Source organism: Rhinoraja longicauda, chromosome 40 (genome assembly GCF_053455715.1).
Source record: "Rhinoraja longicauda isolate Sanriku21f chromosome 40, sRhiLon1.1, whole genome shotgun sequence".
Taxonomy (NCBI): domain Eukaryota; kingdom Metazoa; phylum Chordata; class Chondrichthyes; order Rajiformes; family Arhynchobatidae; genus Rhinoraja; species Rhinoraja longicauda.
Genome location: NC_135992.1, coordinates 6709946 through 6728662, shown reverse-complemented (window position 1 = coordinate 6728662; position 18717 = coordinate 6709946). Strand labels below are relative to the sequence as shown.

The 18717-nt window shown below is 38.9% G+C and overlaps 1 protein-coding gene across 6 annotated transcripts in view; it reads right to left on the bottom strand.

Moving 5' to 3' along the window:
* LOC144611443 (trinucleotide repeat-containing gene 6B protein-like) overlaps window positions 1-18717 on the bottom strand; it is a 162997-nt gene that overhangs the window by 131526 nt on the left and 12754 nt on the right. For 4 of the 6 annotated variants that reach the window (XM_078430536.1, XM_078430540.1, XM_078430541.1 and 1 more), the window contains exons 2-3: window positions 7117-7187; window positions 5305-5404 (exon numbers count right to left, since the gene is read on the bottom strand). In XM_078430536.1, coding sequence (XP_078286662.1) covers window positions 5305-5358 — 54 coding nt within the window. In that variant the 5' untranslated portion in view covers window positions 5359-5404; window positions 7117-7187. Of the gene's footprint in view, window positions 1-5304; window positions 5405-7116; window positions 7188-11058; window positions 11230-11404; window positions 11444-18717 lie in introns of those variants that run through there. The other 2 variants (XM_078430539.1, XM_078430538.1) reach the window with 2 other exon arrangements.

Below are 18717 nucleotides of genomic sequence, written 5' to 3'. Positions count from 1 at the left end.
TTTCCTGAATCCTAAATGCAGAAAATAACTTAAGTATCAGCGGTAATCAGTTTTGAATAGTTCATGGTACCAAAGCAAACAAGCCAGCCCTTGACACTTCCTCCTCAGTTTTGAACTGGGCATAAAGTGAAAATGTACTATATAGACACATTGGTGGCGAGTAAAGAGGCTTTAAAGTACATTTTGGTCATATTTTTGTTCTCATTTCTTCCTTCCTTCCTTACACTCAACTCTTCCTTACACTCAACTAGCTAAAAGATTAGCATTTAACTTGTGAATTATTGTAGAATTGAATAACCCGCACCCACAACATAAAGGGCTTCATGTAACATCACTTCGTATATGAAACTATGAACCTTTTTTAAAAACTTTTTTTTTCTGCAATTAAATTAAAAAATTAATCAATCTGTATGTTTCCCTGTACTTTTCTCAATCTGTCGTGACTTGATCCGATTTCGTGGACAACAGTGGTCTGATGTTAAATCAGTTGGATAACAGTTCATCCCTATTAAAATTCAGCAATATTTAAGGAGGGTATAAAATCAGAATGGATAGCAGAAGTATCTGATTATGTCTCTACCTAATGTTTATTTACATTCTCCTGGAATGTTAAGGGATAGTGGTCAATTCCAGGAAGATGGCATTGTAATTTACTTCAAGTGTGAAACTTCATTCTGCTATCTTAAAGGCTCTCACATCAGTCGGGAAATGCACTGCAGACCAGTGAAATTAATTAAAATACATAAACCAGTCAATAATGTCAGATTAAAGTATCCAATACATTGTTATTTTCATTTCTGAAAAGAGGGCAAAGATCAAGCAAAAACTAAAGCAGCAGAGGAAGAAGCGACAGGGTTTTAAGTGCATTCAATTAACAGTAGAGTGCTATGAAAATCACCTACATGCCTGGACTAGAGAAGAAATAAAATAGCAAGGATTCCACATTCTTGACTCAAGTCAGTGATGCATAGCTGAAAGTGAACATTGAATCAAACTAGAATCCGGTTTGGCCTTAATTTCTTACATGGATGAAATGGAAAACAAAACTATTTCAACAGCACCTTTCAAAATGTCAAGAATAATGCAGGTGATAAAAGCGGGTGAAGTGGTCACAGTTAAAATGAAGATAACCCAGCAGGAACACAATGAAAAGGGTGACACGGTAATCCAAACACAAACACTGCGGATACTCAACATTTGTGGAGAAAGAAATAGAGCTAACCTTTCAGGCATGTCAGATCTGCAGCATTGTTTTTTGGAAATCTATTTTAAGTATTTGAGTGTGAGCATTGTAATTCTTATGGGCTTCTCTGAATAGCATCAAATGATCTTTTATATCCATCTGAGAGGGTAGACAAAATCAGAGTTTAATGTCCCTTTAAAAAAAAGATGGGGACCACCACAGTACAGGATTCCCTCAGAAAGTAACTAAACTGTCAGCCTTGATTATATGTTCTAATTTCTCAAATGAAACTTGACCAGCCAACGGTGCTCTCAGTGAACAAAGCCAGACACTCAGCAGCAGTCACTGTCAAAGCTCACCCATAAACAAGGATCACTTAACCAAAATACAGGATGGCCACTGATTTCTGTAAAATACAGGATAAATTTACAAACTCTTCACTTCTGTGTTTGTCTCTTGCAATTATTCACTGAAAAATTCAGATGATACAGGACCATTGGAATTAGCAGAGGCAGCTGAAACGACAGGGTTGCCGAAGCATGCTTTACATCGATAATTCATTTCCACCGATATTAATTCAGCATAGGCTCAATGACTTCTTTCAGCCAGCTGCCTCCAGTTCAGGTTATATACACTGGTGTCACAGTCTCATATTTCCTTACCGTTGCAGCAGGAAGCAAATAGAAGTTCCCACAATGTATGTGATGCAATGATTAATTCTAAACACATGCTCGAAAGTAGAGTAAAAAAAAAATCAAGCTCAGATCCAAGGTTCGGGCATTAGCTTTGCGTGTAGAAAACATACAAAAATTCTAAAATAAATTACTACAATTTTGAAACAGTTATTCTTAGGTTTTCCCCATGGCCAGCTTTTAACTGAGTCATTTGTAGGAAAGAATTGCAGATGCTGGTTTATTCACAAGCAGTATCTCTGGAGATGAAGAAGTCTGAAGGGTCTCGACCCGAAACGTCACCCATTCCTTCTCTCCAGAGATGCTGCCTGTCCCGCTGAGTTACACCAGCATTTCATGTCTACCTTCGATATAACTGAGTCAGCCATCCCAGAGTTAATTCTTGGGCTATGCTGTATCAGCTCATTGTAATCAAAACTGTAGCTGGAATTATACCAACCTCTTGACTACAAAAAAATGGTATGCAGTAATATTGATGATAGTGCAAATGAGGGTTGGGCCTTGCCAATACTCAGTAGGGGAGCAAGTGTCAGCAGGGGAACACTTTGGAAGCATTGACCGCAGCTCTATTCATTTTAAAATAGTTATTTAAATAGATAGGACATCCACAATTTAAAGTCCTAAATTGGGCCAAGGCCAATTTTAATAGAAATTCGACAAGAGACTGGTAGATATGACTTACAAGTAAGGGGATGTCTGGTAAGTGGAAGGCTTTTAAAAGGTGGGAGTGAGAGGGTTCAGACAGAATGTTCCTGTTTGAGTAAAGGTAAGGCTGACAGGTTCAGGGAATCCTGGTTGTGGAGTGATAATGAGGTTCTAGTCAGAAAAAAGGAGGCAGCCGAGATCAAACAAAATCTGTGAATACAAGAAACATTGGAGTACACAAGAGGGAAGTCGGGAGGACAAAAAGAGACGTGAGCTTGCTTTGGCAGAAAAGATAAAAAGAAAATCCTAGGAGATTTTAAGAGTCAAGAACGTTAAATTCACCAGGACCGGAACAATGAATTTCTTACTTGTTGCAATTTTGCAGACACATTAAACACAGCAGGTATATTAAGAGGAAATGGGTAACAAGGAAGAGAATAGGCCTCCTTAAGGATCAACATGTCGGGCCATAGGAAATGAGCCAGGTGTTAAATGACTACAACTCACATGCATTTACTGAGATGGCCATGGAAGGATAGGAATTTGCATGGATTCATTAGATCCCATTACATCACATGGGTTCCAGGATGAAATAGCCAACTGTATTTCAAATCGGCTTGGTGGAACAATCAGGTAATGGTAGTGGCCTGTTGGTTTTCCTAATTGATGTGCCACAGATGGATCTGTGCTGGGTCCACTTTGGTTTGTCGTAGTAGCATGAAATGTAGATCGACTCAATGGTGGGAAGGCAGGCAACTCAATAGTGTATGCACTATGATGCATCTGTAGAAGTTGGTCAGAATTGTTGGAGACGTGCTGAACTTCTTTGGACTCCGAGGAAGTAGAGCCATAGGTTACTTTTTTGGCCGTAGTTCCAATGTGCTTGGGCCAGGTTAAATTGTTAGTGCTATTTACGCCAAAGAACTTGAAATTCTCAACTATTTTCAATTAGATACCAGTGATGTTGATGGGGGCAGGTACTCCATCACGTTTCCTGAAGTCAATAACTTGCTCCTTTGTTTTTAGAAACATAGAACATAGAAATTTGGTGCCCATCAAGCCAGCACCGCCATTCAATGTGATCATGGCTGATCATCCACAATCAGTACCCCGTCCCTGCCTTCCCCCATGTCCCTTGATTCCTCTAGCCAAAATGCATAAAAATGGCCTTTATTAAAATCTGACATTGTGCACTTTAACCACATGTGATTTTTGCTATTAAAAATCTTAAATTGTGGAGTACAGAGGCAAATAAATAAATGATGGGTCTTTGTCCCAAACATTAGGGAGGGCACTGTACAAGGACACCCAGGTCTCGTTGCACTTCCCCTTTTCGTAATCTGACACCATTCAGATAATAATCTGCCTTCTTGTTCTTGCTACCAAAATGGATAAGCTCGCTTTTAGAAACATTGAAAATAGGTGCAGGAGGAGGCCATTCTGCCCTTCGAGCCAGCACCGCCATTCATTGTGATCTTGGCTGATCGTCCACAATCAATAACCCGTGCCTGCCTTCTCCCCACATCCCTTGATTCCACTAGCCCCTAGAGCTCTATCTAACTCGCTCAAATCCATCCAGTGATTTGGCCTCCACTGCCCTCTGTGGCAGAGAATTCCACATATAATTATCCACATTATACTGCATTTGCCATGCATCTGCCCACTCACCCAACCTATCCAAATCACGCTGCATCCTCATAGCATCCTCTTCACAGTTCACACTGCCACCCAGCTTTGTGTCATCTGCAAATTTGCTAATGTTCTTTTTAATTCCTTCATCTAAATCTTTAATATATATTCTGACATTGAGGGAGAGGTTGTTGACTTGACATCATGTTACTAAACTCTCTATGTCCTCCTGTACCCGTCTCATCGTAGTTTGAAGTCCGGATCACTACAAACTTGTAAATGGAGTTAGAGTAGAATTGGCCACACAGTCGTGAGTGTTTTGGGACTATATAAGGCGTTGAGAATGCATCCATGTGGGTCACCTATGTTAAGTTATTGTGGAGGATTTTATCACCTATCGTCACTGAATGTGGCCTATGAGTCAGAAGGTCAAGGATTCAGTACGAGAAGGGGGTGTTGACTCCTAGGTCCAGGAGTTTGGAGATGAGTTTGGTTGGGATTAAGGTATTGACCCGTTATATAATTGTTTCAGAGAGAAGTGTGGAGCTAACATCTTGTAACAGTAGGCAAAGTGTAGTGGATCAAGGCCTTCTGGGAAGCTGGAATTAATGTACACCATGACCAGCATCTGAAAGCATTTCATGATATAGATGATACACGGTAGTAGCAAAAGGCATGCTACATTTTGCACTAATGTAGAACATCAAATATTCAGTTTCATCAGGTGAACCCCAACATGTACTATTAATGTTTGTCAGATATAAAAAAACAAATCCTTGATACCATTTTCACTGACACAAGAAATCCAAGCAACTAAAATTGGAACACACAATGATTGATTAAATTTTCGTGCCTTTGTTGGCTATCATTAGGAAACAAGCCCAGACATAATGTGCTGGCAAACTATTCTGTTGCATGCACATCACAACTTCTGTAAAAACAATAGTTTCCATCAGTAGTAATGACCACCAAGGACTTTGGATGATTTCCTCCTCTATAGTGTTGGAATGTAGAGGTCAATTGTAGTACTCTCTGTTCCGGGCAAGATTAAAGCATCTAAATAAATACAGACCATGAATCTCCCAGAAAACCCTTTAATATAAACGTCTAAATAATCACAAGCATAGACCTGAAACTCAAAACTGACATCTTTACCTTGAACGTCTTGGGATTTGCTTCCTGGTGCCTTGACCCGTCATTAACCTGCATGAGAAGGGTTTCTGTGCAAATATCCGCAAACACTTTTGTACAAACACTGAAAAGAAAAACATTTTAATGTTATAAAGTCAGAAGATATTATTACAAAGACAATTCAAATGAAAGATCTATTTCAACCAATGATATATCTAGTCTCAAGCATAGTAAGCATTAAAATTAAATCGAGACTTAACTACCCAATAAACTAATAGAACTTTATCATTCTGCTATATTATCTATTCTATATATATTACTAAAACTGTCTGTCCGTGTGTATGTGTGTTTGTGCGCAGCATAACTATGGTTCGCACAGCCAAAACGGTACACCATAGCGCCACAATTTCTGCACCACCTTACTCACCATTATCCTGGTGTATGTAACAACTCTCATTCAAATTGAACCTACATTTTTAAAGGTAGAGACATTTTAAAGTTTAAAAATTCACTTTCTAACCCATTACCTGAAACTCCTTAGCGTTTGAGGTCACAATGCTCCACGTTCCACTTCATTTGCTCCTCACTCGCCAAAACAAGATGGCCACCGGCAGCGCCGCTGCCCGCCCGCGCTCAGTCCTTCCCTCTCCCCTCGCCTGGCCCCGGCCTCTCGCCCGGCCTCAGTCCTTCCCTCTCCCGGCCTCAGTCGTTCCCTCTCCCTTCCCCCCTCGCCCAGCCTCAGTCGTTCCCTTGCCCCTCTCACCTCGCTTCTCGCCCGGCCTCAGTCGTTCCCTCGCCCGTCTCCCCTCTCCACTTGCCCGGCCCCACCCCGGCGGAGACTCGCACGTCGGCAGTCAGCGTTGAACGTACGGGCACTGGTAAGTGCTTTTCGCAGCCAACGGCTCCATGGAGGGGAGTGGGCGTGGTGGCCGAGTGGGTGGAGGGGAGTGGGACTAGGGGGAGAGTGGGGGTGGGGGAGCAGGGGGGGAGGAGGGGGAGAGTGGGGGGAGGAGGGGGAGAGTGGGGGGGAGGGGGTCGGGGAGAGTGGGGGAGGGAGTGGGGGGAACAGTGGGGATTGGGGGACAGTAGAGAGTGAGGGTGGGGAGGAGGAGAGTGGGGCTGGGGAGGAGGGGAAAGTGGGGGGTGGGAGGGGCGGGTTAGGAGAGGGGGAGGGGGGAATAGGGCTCACTCAGTGATGACACCCTCTCCCCTTCCCTGTCCCCCCTCTACGAGGAATGGGACTTGGTCTAGTAATTACTATTATCTGAAACCAGACTCCAAAGATGGGGAATAGAATATTTTCCATTTCACCTGGACAGAGTTCACCGAAGTCAGGGGCAATGCAGAATAGCTCCTAGTAATCTGCACTAACATTATACATTAGACCATTCCTTAGTAACAATATGTATGTCTCAACTACACTCTAGTGTGACATTGTTCCATTTCCACTACCAGTCATCCAGCTATCAAGCGCCAGGTTTGAAAGGAAATCAATAATCTGTTAACCATTCAGTTTAATCTGTAAACGAATAGTTAACAGATTAAAACTATAGCACTGTTGACCTCTTAAATTTTGGAGGAAGGTGGAACCAAGCGTTAAAAGTAACCTACAAGAACAAAATACCTATCATCATTCATTTCCTATTTACTGATACCTTAAATTCATTAAAAGTATTTTCACAATTCCTACAAATCAAATTCCAAACCATTCTAGGCATCAATGTTGATAGCTCGCTGCTACTATATGCAAGAGTACAAAATAGATTTTAATATTAATTTGGGGACAGGTTTACATGAAAAAAATGCTCAACCGCTTATTTCAAAAATACATATTACCTGTAACAGTTTTTCAAGGGCGTTTATAGCCCAACAGGTCTTCTCTCCCAACTACATATGGTGCAAAGATCCTGCAACACAAATTACACATTTCATTACTTCACCAGCTTGTTATATAATTTCACATAAACGGAAATAAGAAACTTTTTTATGCACAAGCATACTTATGAATTATTTTAAATAGATATATCTTTCAATTAAACAAGACAAGAAAATTATATTTTCCAATAGATTCTTTTCAAGTCTACATTCCAAAATAGCAGTGTTTTGAAATATGTTTATTATATATTTTAACTAAGCTTATCTGCAACTATAGAAACAATCTCCAGACTGGTATTTATTAACATAGGTACTGATAGTGATCTTGACCTAGAATTGCTTATGGGATGCGTACATTTCTGTGAGATGATACCAATTGCAGTATTTTTTAATAAATTACAATAACTACCGATGCTGGGTGAAAAATATTTTGTTAAGTCCCAAGAATGTGAATAGCGAGAAGAAACAGTGCAAAAGCAAATATATTTTAAATTGTTTTAGGTGTTACGCATGCCACTCTTAATTCCCCACTTTAGCTGCTTCCATAATTGACATCATTACTACATTCTTCAGTGGTTGTACAAGGTTCAATTTGTTCTTTTCGCATTTTGGGTGACAGAGAACAAAGTTATTCACCGATATCCCAAGAATCAATGAAATAAACATTGAATATAATTTTAATCAAGATTTTACATAATGCAAGACAAAGGATAAGTATCTTTTTAATTTAACTGTAAATGATTTCACAAAAATAACTCAATAACTGAATTTGTATTTGTATTTTTCATATATTTTTACCAATCACTCCATGTGCTAATCTTCACCCCATCACCTCAGAGTACAAAGTTTGTATTTGTCAACAGAATTGAAAGAAAAATTAGGACCAAGGCCCTCAGATTGATTTAGATCAATACAGCCCAAAATCACATCTAACGAAAAGCCATCCATACTTGCTTCCTATTATAACTTCCAGCCCCTTCTGCATCCTGATTCTAAACACATTCATTGGCAACCTGCCCCAGCTGCTGATCACCTTCAAAATATAAAAAAAGACCTTAACAACTGTTCTCAATTTTCCTTCACAACTCTATTCCAGTTGTTCTGGCATACACAAATGCAAATATCTTAAGATTACTTCTTCTCCTGTTCATTGTCAGATATAACTTAGTTCTACAAGGACACCTCGGACGTTTCTCAAGTTATCAAAACAGAAGTCACTGTTGCTTAGTATCAACACCAACCTGCGTTCCACAGACCAAGTGTTTTAATTTATCATGTACCAAACCAATCCACTCAACCACTTAAAGGAACCGATTAACCAAAGTGAAAATTGGCAAGTTATAAACTTCTCCTTAATTCCTAAAATAAACTCATGCTCACATAGAAAAATATTCTATTTTCTAGGTCTAATCTGGAAGCATTAATGTAATACATTCATCTATTTTATCACCAGTGGTGAATTTGGACTTCAATTTCTTTGAAGGTTTATTGAGTAAAGATATTATGCAACTAAAGTGCCCTCCATAATGTTTGGGACAAAGTCCCATCATTTATTTATTTGCCTCTGTATTCCACAATTTGAGATTCGTAATAGAAAAAAAATCACATGTGGTTCAAGTGCACATTGTCAGATTTTATTAAAGGCCATTTTTATACATTCTGGTTTCACCATGTAGAAATTACAGCTGTGTTTAGACATAGTCCCCCCCATTTCGGGGAACCATAATGTTTGGGACACATGGCTTCACAGGCGTTTGTAATTACTCAGGTGTGTTTAATTGCCTCCTTAATGCAGGTAAAGAGAGCTCTCAGCACCTAGTCTTTCCTTCAGTCTTTCCATTTCCTTTGGAAACTTTTATTACTGTTTATCAACATGAGGACCAAAGTTGAGCCAATGAAAGTCAAAGAAGCCATTATGAGACTGAGAAACACGAATAAAACTGTTAGAGACATCAGCCAAACCTTAGGTTTACCAAAATCAACTGTGTGGAACATCATTAAGAAGAAAGAGAGCATCGGTGAGCTTACTAATCGCAAAGGGACTGGCAGGCCAAGGAAGACCTCCGCACATGATGACAGAAGAACTCTCTATAACAAAGAAAAATCCCCAAACACCTGTCCGACAGATCAGAAACACGTTATGGGGCCCTGAAATGGGGGGACTATGTATAAACATTGCTGTAATTTCTACGTGGTGAAACTAAAATGTATAAAAATGGCCTTTATTAAAATCTGATAATGTGCACTTTAACCACATGTAATTTTTTCTATTACAAATCTCAAATTGTGGAGTACAGAGGCAAATAAATAAACGATGGGTCTTTGTCCCAAATATTATGGAGGGCACTGTAAGACCACTATGTTAAAATAGCTTATATAAGAAAGTAGGCTATTTTCATCTTCATTGTCTGCAATAATCATGGTTTATATTCCACCTCAACTCTTAACTTTCTGAACCTTTCCTATTTGAAAATACAGCAAATCTAGGTTGAATTTGTTTCAGGAATATTTACCAAAATCTAAGCTTTCTTTAGACCATAAGGTCTGGAAATGTGATAGTTTTTAGTTTACTCATGTTCCTTTTCTTTATAAATAATATTTTTAAAGTTCCTTATTCACACCACTTTTAGTTTAGTTTAGTGTAGAGTTACAGCACGGAAACAGGCCCTTTTGCCCACCGGGTCCGTGCCGACCAGCGATCAACCTAACTCACTTTAAAATTCAATATAAAATTCTATTATGATGATGATTCCCTGGAGACACCTTCACAACAATAATACTCCAGATTACCAAACTTTGCACAAAAATAATAAGTTTAAAATTCATCCTTCCTGGTTGTCCCATAATATACACTAAGAGGAAACTGATAAACTGATGCGATTAATAAACATCCTCTACTGGTTTGTTCAGTCTACGTGAAGATTAAAGACTCCAATGACAATATTGGTCTTATTACATTCTTGTTTCATTTTCAGATTACAGCCTGCGTAACTCACCAACACCTTGTTAACATAGGTGGAGGAAAAGTGAGGGCAGGGGAAAATAAGAAGAAATGGCACCATAACCTCCTCCAATGTTTTGGCTCTGAGTTCCACGATCATGATCAATATCCTGACTAAACTAAGAAATTTTCTATTTATCCCATAGTTCTCCCTTAGCTGGCATATCTCTTTATTGTGGCATTACAACCATCACATCACACCTGAGAGAAGGAAGAGAAAGCTAATTAACCATGCCTCTTGATTGGTCTCCAGCTTGCTGAAAAAATTGTATGCCTGATTGTTGGGTGAGATAGTTGCAATGTTTCCAACAGTCAAAAAAATAGACATATTCACAGTCAAGATTTGTATTCAGAGACTGATCATTTGGGCAAAGGATCAACAGTATACTGGCACCCATGTTCATGACTGGTCCTTTGCCCAGTGGGAGGATACAAAATCCACAACAAAACAAAAAAAATGTGCATGGTATTACATAGGAAAAGAAGTGCAACGGACCCTAAAAAAAGTAGTAACAATATGCAGTGGGACAAATACAGAATAGCAAAATTACCACAGGGCAACATTTTGAACAGAAGCAATCAATAGAAGATATTTTAAAAGTAACTGTACTCTAAAAATACATAAAATGCAAATATCAACATTGCACAGCAAAATAAATCCACAATTGAAAAGAATTCTGCACCAAATTATCAATTCAGACCACATCTCAAGTAGGTCGTTATTTTCTTAGGGAATTAAAAAATGAAGCAGCTTTTTTTTTTAAGCAAAAAAAAAGGCATATATAAGGATTTGCCATTTGAAATCTTTCCTAAATATGGCATTTATTGTTTTCCCCAATGAGGTAGGGTACATTGCGTTTTGGAAAAAAATTGCATATTTCTCATTCCCATTTAACGCTCACCAATCTCAAGTGCGTCTCAACCGATGAGAAGGCAAAATAAGACAAAAGATCGCTGCGACGGTTGAAAGCCAGCCAAATACCGGGACAGGAAATAAAAAACGAAATTTAAAAAAAACACAAACATAGACACACACAAACACACACAGTGGGAACTTGAAAAATGGCAATAGAATTCTGGTCTCGCTCTCTCTGTAGTAAAGCAGTTTTTGCTGGGTACTGAGGTCCTGATGAATGGTTGCTTGCAGGCACCGCCTCCCCAAAACGCAACGCTGTTTTGCATACGCTTAATTGCTGTCACACATTTTTGGCAGTTTGCCCATCTCATAACCAAACGGATGACTCTCACTGAAAAGGTGGGAGGCGGCAGAGAAGGAAAGAAAGCAGAAACCCGTGTAGTTTTCACAACATCGCACTGAAAGAATTATGCCGAGGTGACTGTAGAGAAAATGGAGGCTGGAATTTAAAGAGTGTTGCAGTAGGGAAAGAACTTTATTAACCCTTGGCTGCCATAAGCAGATTCATTGGTCCGAATTAAAACACACTTTCCCAATTATATCACACATAACGAATAGGAGTTCATCAGAAATTGGGGCATCTGATCTTCCTGGAAATAAAAAATCAATCACGAAACAGTTCTGGTGCTATCCATTCCACAATTTTCCTGAGCATTTCTACAGGGAAATTATCAATTGTTTTTTAATCTGTGATGACTGAGGAAAGAATATTTAAAAGCAAAGAGAAAGACAAAATTGTGCTTGGTTGTGATGGTTTACACTAATCATGCTACTCACAAATGGATGACTTGCAGCCATCCTATTGACCAAATCACATATCAACTTGGGAGATTGCACAATGAGATGGTATGTTCCATTGTTCAACTAACTCACATTGCGTTATCTCAATGTAGATGAACGTGGTCAAAAATCACTTGATACTATGCACTACAAAAATCTACTGTTTATTCTTGCAAGTTTCAATTGACCTAACAGCTATAGCTTGTATTATGGCGAGGGAAATAGTAGTTCTTCTTAGATTTGTGTAGGCTCCAATTTCATTTTCCAAATGGAGAAGACCAGATGAATACTTACATCAACTGATGGATTTGCTGATCAGCCCAGATCATTCCCAGAATACTGATGGGTATTGTTTACAATTTCACTTCAAGGTACATTTCACAGCTCAATGGACATAATATTAAAAGCTTCACACAACTGTTGTCAAATTGTGCGAGTTCCACTCTTCCTGTTTTCGTTATAATGCAGTTTTAGAAAATGAGCATTTATATATACAGTGCCCTCCATAATGTTTGGGACAAAGATCCATCATTTATTTATTTGCCTCTGTATTCCACAATTTGAGATTTGTAATAGAAAAAAATCACATGTGGTTAAAGTGCACATTGTTAGATTTTAATAAAGGCCATTTTTATACATTTTGGTTTCACCATGTAGAAACTATAGTAGTGTTTATGTATAGTCCCCCATGGGCAACATAATGTTTGGGGCACAGCAATGTCATGTAAATAAAAATAGTCATGTTTACTATTTTGTTGCATATCGCTTGCATGCAATGACTGCTTGAAGTCTGCGAATCATGGACATCACCAGTTGCTGGGTGTCTTCTCTGGTGATGCTCTGCCAGGCCTGTATTGCAGCCATCTTTAGCTTACGTTTGATTTGGGGGTTAGTCCCCTTCAGTTTTCTCTTCAGCATATAAAAGGTATGCTCAATTGGGTTCAGATCGGATGATTGAGTAGGCCACTCAAGAATTGGCCATTTTGTAGCTTTGAAAAACTCCTTTGTTGCTTTAGCAGTATGTTTGGGATCATTGTCTTGCTGTAGAATGAACCACCGGCCAATGAGTTTTGAGGCATTTGTTTGAACTTGAGCAGATAGGATGTGTTTATACATTTCAGAATTCATTATGCTACTACCACCAGCAGTTGTATCATCAATGAAGATAAGTGAGCCAGTACCCTCAGCAGCCATACATGCCCAGGCCATAACACCCCCACCACCATGTTTCACAGATGAGGTGGTATGCTTTGGATCTTGGGCAGTTCCTTCACCCCTCCATACTTTGCTCTTGCCATCACTCTGATATAAGTCAATATTCGTCTCATCTATCCACAAGACCTTTTTCCAGAACTGTGGTTGCTCTTTTAAGTACTTCCTGGCAATCTCTAATCCGGCCATCCTATTTTTGCAGCTAACCAGTGGTTTGCATCTTGCAGTGTAGCCTCTGTATTTCTGTTCATGAAGTCTTCTGCGGACAGTGGTCATTGACAAATCCACACCTGACTCCTGAAGAGTATTTCTGATCTGCCGGACAGGTGTTTGGGGATTTTTCTTTATATTAGAGAGAATTCTTCTGTCATCAGCTGTGGAGGTCTTCCTTGGTCTGCCAGTCCCTTTGCGATTAGTAAGCTCACCAGTGCTCTGTTTCTTCTTAATGATGTTCCAAACAGTTGATTTTGGTAAGCCTAAGGTTTGGCTGATGTTTCTAACAGTTTTATTCTTGTTTCTCAGTCTCATAATGGCTTCTTTGACTTTCATTGACACAACTTTGGTCCTCATGTTGATAAACTGCAATAAAAGTTTCCAAAGGTGATAGAAAGACCGGAGGAAAGACTAGGTGCTGAGAGCTCTTTTATACCTGCATTAAGGAGGCAATTAAACACACGTGAGCAATTACAAAGACCTGTGAAGCCATGTGTCCCAAACATTATGGTGCCCTGAAATGGGGGGACTATGTATAAACACAGCTCTAATTTCTACATGGTGAAACCAAAATGAATAAAAATGCCCTTTCATAAAATCTGACAATGTGCACTTTATCCACGTGATTTGTAATAAAATCGGCACTGTAGACACACACACAGACACAGACACACACAGAGCTAGTTTTCAGGTGAGGAATAGGTGCATTTTTAAAACTGGCCTTTTTTCAGGATTTAATTATTTTTATTAATTTCTTCAGAAAAACAATCCCGAGACAAACCTAAATAGTCTTGTAAATGTCTGTATCAAAATCTGTACAAGTAGGCTTATCACATGTGGAAAGTTCATGTACATTCTCCCAAATTCTATTCATTCCCTTGGTGAAGAATTTGCCATGTGCAGTTTCATATTCCACTGTTACAGCATCACATTTTGTTACTGCACATCTTTTACAACCTTAGATTATGCTACAATATCTTTGTACAACTACCTCAGCACTTCCAAATATTGCTTTTTTGTAGGAGCAATGTTAAAGACCACCAATAATGCTAAAGACCACCTCACTGTTACTTTTTAGCCAATTATTTTTTAATTGTTTTCTTTGACCATTTCTGTTTGTTAGTGAAACTTTTCAAAAACACTATCATTTTGGAATACTCTTTTTACTTTCTACCAGTCTTAGGTCAACTAAAGTTACAAGTAAGAGCAATGATTAAAACATGATTATGAATTAATTCTTGGTTATTCCAGAGTTTTGATTTCTATATAAAGAAAAGGGACTCACATAGGCGAAGCAGCAATTAGCCATTGCTAAAGACCCTAACCATTTCAAGTGCACAAATCTTTTTGAGTGATGTATATGAATTGCCCATTGGCCACAATTCTCCCATTTACCTACACTATTGCACTTGCAGGTTGCTGATAAACATGCAAAAAGAAAAAGGAATCTGATCCACAATACAACCCACAGTAGACAAGGGCACTGGTAAAAGTCAAAATAACAAAGACAATACAATTTTCAAGCCACTGAATATATCAGAATTCAATGAAAATTTAGTGTTTCTTTCTACAATCGATGTTGTCATAACATTTAACATACTTTGATGTCATTAGAAAAAAAACTACTTCCCATTAATACTTTTAGCTCAATTACTATCATCTGCAGATCCACGCCCCAGCTCATCCAAGTTTGTCAAAGGACAGCAAGGCCTCAATACTTGCAAACAACTCTTTTCCATGTCTCATAAGCAACCTGCCACCATGGTATCATGCAAATTGTAATCTTATGTTAACCTCAAGTGAAGTTACCATGAAGATCATCAAATTGTTTCTGAGCCGACTTTAGTTCTGGTAATACTCAATACAAATCCTCAAAAAAAAATCACTGTTAGTGACCCTTTGGTACAGGAATGAGAAGTATATTATCATACCCAATTTAGCATGGTTGTACTTGAGAGTGGTCAGCAAGACAAAAAAACAAGAGTTAACACAATGTGCTTTCATCACTCATTCTCAAGTAACACCATGACATCTAGTCTGCAGTGTTGCAAAGTTTACAGAGATTGCTGATTAGACCAATCTGGGCTTGATAGCTCCTTCCACACACATGACAGAAGTGTAGGGATGCATTTGCATCGGTGATTCTTGATCTTCAAGATTCTCTTTCCTTCCACCATTCTAGCTTCCTCACATGAACGAGCACCACCTTTTATGCAGATACATCAAACAACTCTATTCTTTGGTTCTCTATTCATAAATCATACATACAATCCTTCCATGACCCCATGATAATGGGAAACTACAGTTTTATGGAAAAACGAGAGAGAATGATACAATGTACTCTGGCTCATGAATAGTTGCGATTTCCAGCCAGAACAATTGGTTGAGGACTGGCCAAACGATTGGTGGAATCACCCGTTAGTCTCATAGCTGATAAAGCACATTGTTTATCTTCACATATTCCATGCATTACCTGGGCAGTACTGTGCTATTAAAGAAACACTGTCTTTCGTGAGAAAAACTAAGCTCCCAACTGCCTACTCAGAAGGACATGGAAGATTGTATGATATGAAAGAGTTTTGACCATGCATTGCCAAATATTTATCCCTCAGCAACTGTCATCGGTATCTACTCATTATAATCAAAGACTATACTTCAAAGGTACTTAATTGTCTGTATTATACAATTAAGTACTTTTGAAGTGCAGTTTGATGATATGGTTTGGAATATCCTGCAGTCATGAACGATTCTTTATAAATATGAACTTTTCACATAGGAATGGCCACTTTAGGGGAGTATTGGAAACATGTCATGGGTGAAGCCAGCATTCCACGAGTCAGTGCCTTCGCAAAACCAATACACACAGTGATGCTGCTAAAGTAGAAATGGTCAAAAGCTTCAAATTCCTAGAAATAAATATCACCACCAATTTTCCTGGACCAGCCACAATAAGGCTATGGCCAAGAAAGCACACAAATGCATCTACTTCCTTAGCAGGCTTAGGAAGTTCAGTATGTCCCCAACAACCCTCACTATCTTCCACAGATTCACTGTAGAAAGCATCTTATTAGGGATGCATCACAGCTTGGTTTGATAACAGCTCCATCTAAGACCGCAAGAAATTGCAGAGTTGTGGATGTAGCCCACATTATCACACAAATGCAGTCCCCCTTCCATTGACTCCATCTGCACGATGCTACCTCGGCAAGGGCTCCAGCATAATCAAGGACCAGTCTCTCCCCAGTCACTTCCTCTTCTCCCCTGTCATTTCCTCTTCTCCCCTCTACCATCAGGCAAGAGGTACAGAAATTTGAAAATGCATACCTCCAGATTCAGGAAGTTTCTTTGCAGCTGTTATCAGGCAACTTAACGGTCCTCTCATCAGCTAGAGTGCAGTGCTGACATTGGAGACATTTGAACTATCTTTAATCAGACTTCAATGTTATAGCTTTACACTAAATGTTGTAACCTTTATCCATGTATTTTGGATGGCTTGTTTGTATTCATGTATAGTCTTTTTGACTGGATAGCATGCAAAAAGAAAGCTTTTCACTGTATCTTGGTACATATGACAATATTAAACTAAACTAAATCGAATGGGAGACCAATAGATCTGAATGACATACAAAGCAGAACTCTTGAACATCAGGAAGTTAAGTTCATTACCCCAACACAAACACTGGAACCTTACTCACAGGAGAGAATAATAGCGCGTATTGAATATGAACCTTTCTTTATACTCACCATATTAAGTCAGTGCCCTTGCAAACTCCAAGCAGCTCTATATTTTACTGAACCACAAAAAGTAAATGATGTAGCATGCTGCAAAAAAGGGATCAGATTGCTATCCCCAATATTTTATCCGATCTTAAACACATCTATTCAACTTCAAATCATATCCTTCAATGTATTTTCAATCCACGGGTCATAAATAGGATTTGAAATCTGAACTTGAGACTTGAGCACCACTGAGGGAGCATTGCACTATCAGAGATATAACCTTTCCGATTTGAAGCCAAGGCCCTCTCAGATAAATGTGAAAAATGCCACGGCATTCTGTTGAAGAGTAGCAGAGATATCTGAGAACTTCAAATATTTATTATTCAATTAACATCACTCCAAACATTTGGATCATACTGTTCTTTGTGGAAACATATGCTGCAAATTGGTTGTATGTTTCCTACCTGACAACATTAACATTATCTGCAATAACAGTATTGTGAATTAAGCTATGATCATCCAGCTCAGTAACCTGTACCTGCCTTCTCTCCATACCCCCTGATCCCTTTAGCCACAAGGGCCACATCTAACTCCCTCTTAAATATAGCCAATGAACTGGCCTCAACTACCTTCTGTGGCAGAGAATTCCACAGACTCACCACTCTCTGTGTGAAGAAATGTTTTCTCATCTCGGTCCTAAAAGACTTCCCCCTTATCCTTAAGCTGTGTCCCCTGGTTCTGGACTCCCACAACATCGGGAACAATCTTCCCGCATCTAGCCTCTCCAACCCCTTAAGAATTTTATATGTTTCTATAAGATCCCCCCTCAGTCTTCTAAATTCCAGCGAGTACAAGCCTAGTCTATCCAGTCTTTCTTCATATGAAAGTCCCGCCATCCCAGGGATAAATCTGGTGAACCTTCTCTGTACTCCCTCTAAGGCAAGAATAAGAGAAGGCCGAAAAGTATCTTCTGTTAACACAATATATTGAAAGCAAAACAGAAAATGCTGGAAACACTCAGAATGTCAGTCAGCATTTGAGGAAAGTGAAGCAAATTTAGCATTTTGCATCAAAGATCCTTCATCGGTGCCGATGACGCTTTGACAAACGAAATATGACTTTAAACATTAATCGTTGCCTTTTCCACGATGCCAATTGATATCTTGAGTGTTTCCAGTACTTCCCATTTCCGATTTTCTGTATCTTCACTTTCTCTTTTGATTTTCAACACCAAAATACCCCTCTAGACCGCTATACACAAAGTATTTCAATGAATATCATGTGTTGCGCACTAGATAAATGATATATTTATTAATGTTTGCAACAGAACTTCATCGCGGCAAATGAACAAAGTTTCCAAATTATGTACAAATTTTTTTAATTTTATTTTTTTAATATGTCTAGTTTTTGTGTGAACATTTACTAGAGCAGGAAGAAAACTACTACACTGTTCGTTATAGCTTTCTGACTAAATATTAGCCAACCAATGTTGTTACAACTTCCAGTTAACAGCTGGAATTCCAACAATGTAATCTTCTACACCTAATGGATTACATCTATTTTAATTAATTAATACCTTCAGGAAGGACGCGCAAATGTCACCCGAAGTGAGCATCATTGATACACAAGGATAAACACCTTAAGACAGAGAAAAGCTAGCTACTTAATGATGTTATTTTAGTCTGGGAGCTGACCCAACAAACATTTCAGAATGTGCAGT